This window comes from Phragmites australis, chromosome 16, assembly GCF_958298935.1.
Source record: "Phragmites australis chromosome 16, lpPhrAust1.1, whole genome shotgun sequence".
Taxonomy (NCBI): domain Eukaryota; kingdom Viridiplantae; phylum Streptophyta; class Magnoliopsida; order Poales; family Poaceae; genus Phragmites; species Phragmites australis.
The window spans coordinates 10,536,930-10,546,967 of NC_084936.1; the positions used below are offsets into that span (position 1 = coordinate 10,536,930).

The window sequence follows — 10,038 nt, forward strand, 5'->3', positions numbered from 1 at the left end:
GTAGGTTCGCATATGACAGAAAACTGCTGGCTTGCATGTATGTATCTGGTAAAAAAGGAGTGTTTGTTGACGAGAGTACTTTGCAATTAAACCAACGCCTTCTTCTTCCTGATGATCCGACGGTAATCAGTTTTTAAGGCAATCTCCCTAAAAACAACCGGAAAATGCACAAAACGACGGTAATCAGTTTTAAGGCAATCTCCCTAAAAACAACCGGAAAATGCACAAAACGAGAAGCAGTATCAATTTACATTGTATGTGTTGTTTTTAAAGGCACTATATCAAAAACAAATAAAGAAGATATAAAATTAGTGACGGGTTATAATATGATCCGTTACTAATAATAATAGTGACAGGTCGTAGTTGTGACTCGTCACTAATGACGACTCATCAGTAACGGAACATCTTAAACTAGTTATTAATGACGGATTAAATTGTAATCCATCACTAATGATGACTCATCAGTGACGGATCATACTATGCTAATCTTTAGTAACGGATCAAGTTATAACCTGTCACTAATGACTAACTTATCAATGATGGATCATCTTAGGCCAGTCATTAGTGATGGGTTAAGTTGTGACCTGTCACAAATATTTTGCTCAGTTTCGATACATGATGGTATTGTTGTTTATGTGTTCTATTTTTGATGTTACATAGAGTTTAATTTAAGTTAGAGAAAAATATTTACTGCTTACTGCAAAGTAAAGTGCATACAAGTAGTAATTGTGCGTAGAATGCTTATACAGTAAATATGTGTATAGCATGATGTTATATTTTTTTTTCTTACCTCAGCAGCACTAGAATGTATATTTCTGCTCAAGTTTGATGTAAATGGTGGCGGCTATAGACACAAACGCGCATTTTAAAAACGATGCAGAAAGTTCACAGGGCGAGAACTCAGTCTTCCAGGACGAATTTGGCCTCGAAAAAATTATCAAACCTAATAAATTGGGGATAAATGGATGTAATTTTTCTGTATATATCCGTAGAGTAAAATCGTCACAATCGGAGTCTGTATGCCAAAATTATGCCTGTTTTACCAAAGGTACTCTGGATCACCTATCAAATTGTGATCATTTGGATGAGATATTTAGAAATTCATAAAATATTTGTACAAATTTGGATGAAAAAAAAAATATAAATTATAACCCTCGACGAAATTTGACAAAATCAGTCATTAGTGACGGGTCAAGATTACAACCCATCACTATTGTTCAGTCATAATCAATCATTAGATAGCTATGATCCGTCACCTATAATCTTAGACAAAGAAAGTTAAAAAGATAAAATATCTGGTTTCTATCACAACTATGTGATAGGTCAGGTGGTAAATGAGCTACGCGCGTGAGGGGAGGTCGCGGGTTCAAAGCACATGGAACGCAGACTAAAAAACCATTTAAAAAATGACGTGGCTTCTAGCCCATATGCGATGGGTCCCTGCATGAGGATAGCTCGAGTGACAAAAATATTTTTTTTGACTTTTTTCTATCTAAAAACACGAAAAATGTTCATAAGTGAGTGGTTACTGTTACGACATATCACTTATGTTTAGTTATTAGTGGTGGGTTATTGTTACAATCCGTCATTGATGACCTTCATTAGTGACGGATCACTGTTATGATCCGTTACTAATAATGACTCATCAGTGATACATTCGGAGTGATGGATGCGGGATCCGTCACTAATAACGATTATCACCTGTCATTGAAGCATTTTTTTTCCCCGTAGTGAGGCATATTTAAAGGCAACCGGAAAATGCATGAAATGAGTTTGATACTGTTTAAAGGCATATTTTGCCATGCAAAATACTGAAAATCAGTTAAGGAGCTAAATCTGTAGCTTTGTCGAATACTTCAATGAGATCAACTGTATTTTGTTTATATATGAGATCCTAGCCAAGCTAAGAAAGATGAAGGGGTGTCTATATCTTCAAGCTTATTTCAGCTTCTTACTGTTCCTTTTCAAGTTTAGAAACTGTGCCACATTAAACGTGCAGTTAAAGATTAGGAAAAAGAAAATATGTGAACAATTACCACTAACTGTAGTCCATCATCCGTAAGGAAAGAATACAAAATAATAGAGATTAAGCGAATCATTATATTATCAACACTTTGGTAGTTGTATGAAATGGTTGGACCCTCCTATGCACTAACTGTAGCGGATATTGCTACTAGAGACCTAGGATTCCACAGGACTATTGGAAGTTGTATGTGCCCACGGAGTTTGCTGAAATGCTGAGTCAATTATTCAATAGCAAATATCAGGTAGTAAATACTGTCTTATTCTCACAGTGGCGTTGTCGCGACTTGTAGCCATGATAATACCAACATAATATACAACAGATTAGTTTTCGTGTAACAAAACCTTTTTGGGAAAATACACAATCTAAACTCCTAAGAGCACAAAACTGATCACAGTGTAATTTCCCTGAATCGTCTGTAACAGACTACAGAATTTTACTATGTTTCTATCTATCAAAAACCAGTGAAGTTAAATAGAGGTTTTAAAAGAAACTCTAATAGATCGTTTCGAAAGACATGCGGATAGGTTTGCCGTGGCGCACACCAATCGTGCTGCACCCTATGAATATTGGCATTTCTCTGTTGCCGGATGAATTATAGGGGCACCTGGGAACCAGACTATGTTACCATTACTGCTTGCTACAGCTGTTACAAGATGGATTACACTCCAAGTTGTGACAATAGATAGAATCTATCAGCTACACATCCTCAAACATCTACATAACACAATTTTGACTTCGACAAAATGTATGTTCCTCAAAAACAGCTATCTCTCGGTGACCAAACCTGCAGCCAAATAACCCTTCACCCCTGCCCATCGACGGTCGCCGCCGTTGACCTGCGATAGTGATGGCGGCGTCTACAAACCATCCCCCTCCCCTTCCCCTTCTCCTTCCCCTTCCTCCCTTTCACCCATCCATCCATCTTCTTCACATTCTCGTGCAAATCCTAAGCTAATTGTCGATGGAGGCGGTAGAAATTGTGCATCAACATGGTGGCCATAAATCGATGCTAGTTCAATTGGTCGATCTCCCTCGGCATGACTCGGGTTGGCACCTGATTCCCATGCGAAGGTGGCGATCGTGCTACTCAAGGTGTCGGGATTAGATGTTGTCGCCAAATCCATTGGCCGCCAAATCTGGGTATTAGCCAGGGAGGGAGAGGAGGTGGTTTCCTTTGCAATGACTCTGTGGTGTGTTTCTTGCCATGCCTCGCCATCACCACCCGTTGGCATGATCGTTCTATGCGCTAGTGCGGTGGACTGTATTGGGCACCTTGCCGTAGTTCATCATCGGCGCCTTGCCCTTGTGGTGTTGGCGATGACCAGGATGGTTCCTGTGTTTTATGGCTATAGTGGGGTGTCTGAACTTCATGTTGGTCATACCCTTCAAGATCTGGTCATCCTCAGACTCTTGTCAAATGTTGTGCAGCTGCCTAATGTGCGTGGATGTACCACATGTCCGCACGGCTTCATCTTCTTTGTGTGCAGTGACGATTAGAGCGCTTGGTGGCAATGCCTTTTGCTAGATGCCATGCAGCTATAGCGCTCGATGTGCGGGGAGGCGGTCCTCCTCCATACGGGTCCATTGGAGGCCTTCTGGCAAGCATATGAAGATTTGTGTTGCTGCTGGGTGTGCAATGAGAGCATCATGCTCGATGCACGGGGAGTCCGTATGGTCCAATGATGGTGCTCTAGTTCGTTGGAGTATTTTTTAGTCAAGTGATCAGCTAAAGCTAAGGGGTTGACCAATCAGGTTGTCTGTTGGTCACCCTTTGTGGTCGCACATCACCGTTTGATGGTTGTGATCGACTACAGGTGGCTTTGAGGGCTAGATTCTTACTAGTCGTGGAGGCTAGGATGGTTGTGGATGGTTGAGTGCTGCTTTAGGTGTTTCTATTGTTTGCCTCCTATTCAAGGGAAGATGTCAGAGTTTGGGAGGTCCTCGAGATCCTCTCATTCAATGGTGCAAGACAATAGGTTTTGATATTTTTATCCCTATGCGAGTAGTGGAAATAGCGGCCAACAAGCAACACTTTCCTTTGGAATGTAGGTGGCTTTGAGTTGAATGTCTAGGTTTGAGATTTAGTATTGCTTTCAGCACATAGAGTTTTAGTCTTCTCCTTCTATCTTCCTTTTTTCTTTTTCTTGTGTAATCGCTAGGTGCATCATGCTAGTGTTGACACAAGTTATTGTACCATGTTTGCTATCAATTTGATAGATATTCTCATTATTCTATATTGAATGCTACTTAGTGCCTGAGGATAACACCATTTTGTGACATATTGTGTTTTTGTGTATGATTGTTGTAAAGTGCAAGAACATATGTAGAAATCAACACAACATATGTGGAGATTACAGATGATGGCACACAAATTATAGTGGAAGGAGGGTAATTCCAAAGGCCCCACATCATACCAAAGTAGGACCTAGACCTATCAGGAAGAGCAGGGCCACCTCTTCCGCAACCTAGCATAGTGACATGCTGTACCAGGGAGGGTGCCACATGACACTAGGGGCAGATAGGTCCCCTGCAATCCATCTTGCTCCCAGATGCGATTCACCTCAATTTAGGGTTTTTGGAACCTTCTACACGCAATGAGGAAATATCTGTGGCAATTGCATCCCACTCTCCAAGAGAAGATACCGTCAAACGGCCAATAAATACAGGACCTCACCCCATGGCAAAGAAGGGAGGGGGGAGATTTTCCACGAAGAGTCTACCTCATTAGGGTTAGGCACATCAGGGCACTGCCCTTGACAAAAGCATGAGGTGCTGCCATGTAGATCAGAGGAGTGTTGCATGGCACCACCCTATTGTGCAACATTGCACTGTCCTACTGGTGGTAGGGTGACAACCTCGTTCGGCAAAGGACTAGTAGGATAGATACAAATGTGGTGTTCATAGCTAAACTTATAAATAGCATCGACATAATGTGTTACTAGATGATCTTGGCACAACCTACAACGTGATAGGGAACTAGGCAAACCTCTTCATCTACAACGTAGCCACTAATTAGTCTTAACCAAGTTATCTTGATCTGATCTTACATGCAAGTGAACCTTAAACCTAAGAAAGACCGTTCCTCATTTCTGTCTACAACCCTAAGGCACTCTCCGTGAATCTCTGAATCCCCCTACTTAACAATCAATCACCGTTTGTAAGAGCATTATATTGATAGCTAAAGCTCATAATCCACTTGTTCCTTGAGGTTGATAAATCTTGAAATACTTTAAGTGAAAGGCTACACTGACCCATGCACTTGCGATTAATTAATTGTGGATGTAACCGGCGCCAACAGCCGCGTGCAGAGGCCAGAACACTATTCCTTCTCAAAATAAAGCTTTCTCCATCTAAAAAATGTTCCTCAACCCATGTCCCCATCTCGTTCAACAGAGGTGTGGCTTGATATGGAATGAGAACTAAGCTGGGCTGGGTCTTCTCGGAATTTTGCACTTCTCCCTTTGATTTCATTTAGTTCTCAACTATTTAAATGCCTGAGCATTGCAACCAGAGCCAAAAATTTCCTTGCGGTACTGATTGAGTGCCGCAAGACACAACAAATCAACAGCAAGTTGAACTCCATCACGGAGGGCGTATGATTAAAAAATGCATTCATATTTTTATAGATCAACATAATCTCATTATAAAAATTCAAATTCTAGTTGAAGCTACAATTAAAAACCACCATTCAGGACAACCAGTACAAAATAACCATGAAGTCAAAGCTAACATTAGCACAATAGACAGCCATGCACTTAATATTTTGCATGGTGGGGCGAGGCTAAGTGCTTGCGTTTCTGGTTCTCATCATCCTCATGTATAACTTGTGGCCAGATATCAACATCCTCCACATCAGGTCTATTCTAAGAAGAGTTGTATGTGGGAATTGTGAAGGTAACTATCAATTTGAGGTCTATTATAAGAAGAGTTGTGTCAAAGATAGGCTTTGAATTTTCTTCTGTTAGGACTAAAGATGTTGCTATCAGTGGCTATATAGATTTTGTGGAGTTTGTGATGGCTGGAGTTGAGACGGAGCACAACCCTGTGATACATATTTTGATTGGTAAAGAGGCACCTAAACCAACTGAATCGGAGTGCGCTGCTATGTTTAATGCTAGTCGTTCCCTATGTGGTGATAATTGCCTTACAATTTTGGACCTCAGCTACAACATATTGTGCAACATAGAAAAGAAAGCTGCTTCTACAAGGAGAGAGATACACTTTATTAGTGATATCTCAGCTACGGTCAAAACAATTATTCAGACTGCTTTTGTTACCTTTAAATTGTTCTACCGCAAGTACGATGTGTCTTTCATGGAAGGTGCGAGTGGTTCTAACAACATATGCCTATTGCCATTGCTATGGATCTTGAAGAATGCCTAAGCTGCGCAAAGAAGTGGGTAGTTCAAGTTGAAGAGAACGCTTAGTATGAAGCCTCTTTAGAGGATGTAAGACTTGTCATTGGTCCACTATAATAAATTGTAACCGTTTCTGTTATAAATCTAAAACAGTTGAGTTGCTTGGCTTTGAATGTTAATGGTTGTGAACGATATTTAACCTTTGTAGGAAATGAACATCGCTCTTGATGTGCACTCCTACTATTTTTTTTCTAGTGCTAGTTTGTTGTTTACATTATTTAGTAAATATTGAAGATATTGAGTTAATATGCTAAACTAAATGGCAAAATATAGAATAGATTTGAACTTCAAGAGGTGTATACTGCAAAACTCATGCAAAAAAAGAAGAAATAAGAAAAGAAAGTTGCTACATTGATTGAAATCTTATAGAGCGAAGGGATTTCACTCAGTTAATTTTATAACTGAAAATTATGTTACTGTGACAATATCAAAATAGCGAGGTCACACATTGCATCAATCATCCCACTGCACCATTTACACACATTGCATCAGACCCACCAGAAACCGGTCACAGGCATAGATGCTTCCCTTGTCAGCCATATATTTGCTGACTGTGTAGTTCTCCTGTTAATCTGGAAATGGGCAAAAAGACAGCCATGTTTATAGTATATATTGCCAATATCTCACACACTTCATTGTTTCACCCAGGATACACTTGATGCCATATGATAAATGACCTTCATATTCCATCTGCCAGGACAACAAAATCATGGACTATCACTGAGAAACTGAAAAATCTCAGGTGGTTATGCATTTGCTACAAAAATGCCAATGTATTGATATCTTGCAATGCAATTCTCTAGACTTTTTGCAGCTTTGCTACTTCGTTTCTGGATGCCGAGCCGTTCTAGGAAGAGCTCGAGGAAGGTGTCCACCATTGCTTCCATTAATTGTAGAAGAAGTTATCTTCACTAGAACATTAGATTTGGCTATGACCTTCACCAGAACCTTGGATTTGCCCACGACCCTCACCACCTCGTCAACATAAGAGCCAGGTTCCTTATATGTAGCTCTTCCCTAAGCATTCTAAATGCAAAATCAAAATTGCGAGTCAAATTCAGAGAATGGTAAACAGGATATAACAAACGCAACAAACCAGCTAATTGGACCAAATATTTTAGCACCGCGGATCACAGAGTGCCTAGCCCAACGAGGCAAACAAAACCCGTGCCTTTGGCTATGATCCACACACATTGAAAGCTAGGGAATTTATGAACCTTTGATCTGAAGGTATCGAGGCATTTCTAAGCACAGTATCATCAACTTGTAAGACTGAACCAGTGATGCAGAATCATCAACTTGTAAGATTGAGCTGGTGTTGCTTTCTGCATCGTGTTTCATGCCATCATTATAATGACCATGAAGGAATGTAAGATTCAGTAAACGAAAATGAAAGGATCAAAAGTAACCATTGCCTATGCTAAAAGCAGCATCAACTCCATTGTCTTCCTTGTCCATGATCTCATATTCTATCTGCGCAACAATGAATAACCTGAAACAGACAAAAAATAAGAGATAGAAAAATATAGCACTGCAATAGCTAAAACAAAAAATAGATATGAATATATGGGATTAGGTCCCAAAATTGAATTGGACACAGCGCTACCAACCTTCTAGACATGCCGGACACCCAGCGGAAAAGGCCCCTCGTGATCCCCTTTCTGCTGCTGAATTGATGGGGTTCATGCATAGGGAGGAAATCTCTTTGACAGCTATTTTTCACATGTGAAGACCTGAAAACAGATACTAACATATGAACATCCTGGTGCTATGACCACAAAAACAGAGACCTTCGATCACCAGCCAAAAAGAGAAGGAAGAACAAGAAGCAGGTGATAAACTGATGGGTTGTCTAAATAATCTCATATCTACGAAGACTTCAACTAAATAACTCAGTGGTATAGGAAATTGTGATCTAGTCTGGTTGTAGAGATTTATTCTAGTTGTAGAGATTTATGCAGACTTCAACTGAATAGCTGAATCGCTTGAAAACTCATTAGCCGAATCTGAACAGTTTGTAGACCTATTTGTTACTAAAAAAAGTATCTGGCCTGTTGTAAAAAAATTGATCCGTGCTGCACAATCAAATATTTAAGATACATCCTCCCAAAAAGAAACTCTAAAGTCTAGATACATAGAAGAAAATATGTGCAAAAAGAAGAATACACTACGATGGTTAAATAATTTTCACAACCTTTCTCAGACCATCCTATTCGAATGATGTTGCCGCTAATAATATTTTGACTAATTGGGTACTGGACGAAATCAAAAGAAGTTATTTATGTGTGTGTGTGTGTCTATATATATATATATAGACACACACACACACACACATGTCCATCAGTGAGGGGGAGAATTTTGCAAATGGAAAATTTTATTTCGATGCATTCATGTATGAATTAACCACCGTAATTATACAAGTGGAAGGCATTACATGGCAGCTGAGCTGCAAGCCGCTCCTTCGTGAGGCACAGTGGCAGGGAAGGTTAGACCGTGCAGACCTATAGGGTTGGATTCTTAGAGATGTGTGCGGCCATGGTGTGGACGGAGGGCGACGACAACATGCATGCGGCAAGGCTGCGCTGCGGGACGAAGGAATAGCGTCGCCGCTTGCCGCGGCGTGTATTGAACGGGTAGCCACCGTCGGTGATGGAAATTAGGCGAGAGGAGCATAAGGGGATGGCGTGCCCTCACTCCCCGCCACCCCCGAAGACCAAGAGCCCAAGATGCCCCTCCACCCCAAGGTCAACGTCGGCGGCAACGCTCTCATTGCGGCGACCACTAACCAGGGACGTTGATCGGTGACGCCTGGGCGAGGCCACAAGATTGCGGACGCTGAGAAGGAGCGAGCAGGTCGTTGCGCTGGGCCTTGAGGTGGTTGAGGTTGTGGGCCTTCTGCCAGATCTGGAGTTGCAGGTCGCGGATGTGCTGCATGTAGTACTACCGCAGCCCTTCCCCTCCGCTGCAGCTACTTGGCAAACATAATGGAATTGAGGGCGTCGGACTTACCCTCCTTTCCTACTTGGGGCTGGGAGGCTGAGGTGCAGCCCATGGTGGCAGCACGAAGGGACGAGGAGCTGAGAGTGGCAGAGGTGTCGGGAAGAGATGCCTACGGAGTTAGGAGAATGCTGTAGGAGGGGACAAGTAGGGCGGGCAGCAAGAAGGACAAATGGAGTATGGATGGTTTGGATGGGGAATGGTGGCGTGGTGGCACCGGCAGAGTGAGGGCAGGAGGAAGATGAGGAGGCGGCGTGGGGAGGAGCAGCATGATACGGTAGCGAAATCGCTGGGTTCGTTAGCAAGGGTGGGACGACGGGCGCACATGCACGCCGTTTCTACGAGGAAGGGTGAAACATCAGGTTGGACGGATGAGAAGCAGGCGGAGGAAGAATGTGGACAGGGGAAACAATTTATTACAGATTTTTTAAATAGTAGAGATAGAATTTTTATAGGCCTTGATATCTCTGGGCCTAAGTCTAACCCGATATTCAACCGTAGGATCTTAATCCATGTATGAACACCAGTAAGCAAACGTCTGGGTACAATTCTAGCGCAATCTACGTCGGTGGACCAGGAATTATATGGATTGAGCTA

At 41.8% G+C, this 10,038-nt stretch overlaps 1 protein-coding gene across 5 annotated transcripts; it reads right to left on the bottom strand.

Moving 5' to 3' along the window:
- Window positions 1–7,030: 7,030 nt before the first annotated feature.
- On the bottom strand, window positions 7,031–9,831 carry LOC133894905 (uncharacterized). 5 transcript variants are annotated; one of them, XM_062335101.1, is made up of 5 exons: window positions 9,454–9,831; window positions 8,055–8,177; window positions 7,854–7,936; window positions 7,662–7,769; window positions 7,031–7,470 (listed from the first exon to the last, which is right to left on the bottom strand). In XM_062335101.1, the coding sequence occupies exons 2-5, from the start codon at window positions 8,132–8,134 to the stop codon at window positions 7,445–7,447; spliced, it is 297 nt and encodes a 98-aa protein (XP_062191085.1). In that variant the 5' UTR covers window positions 8,135–8,177; window positions 9,454–9,831; the 3' UTR covers window positions 7,031–7,444. The 5 variants fall into 5 exon arrangements, with proteins under 5 accessions (XP_062191085.1, XP_062191087.1, XP_062191086.1 ...); XM_062335103.1 differs by lacking the exon at window positions 9,454–9,831 and adding an exon at window positions 9,231–9,447; XM_062335102.1 differs by lacking the exon at window positions 9,454–9,831 and adding an exon at window positions 8,946–9,447.
- Window positions 9,832–10,038: the final 207 nt, after the last annotated feature.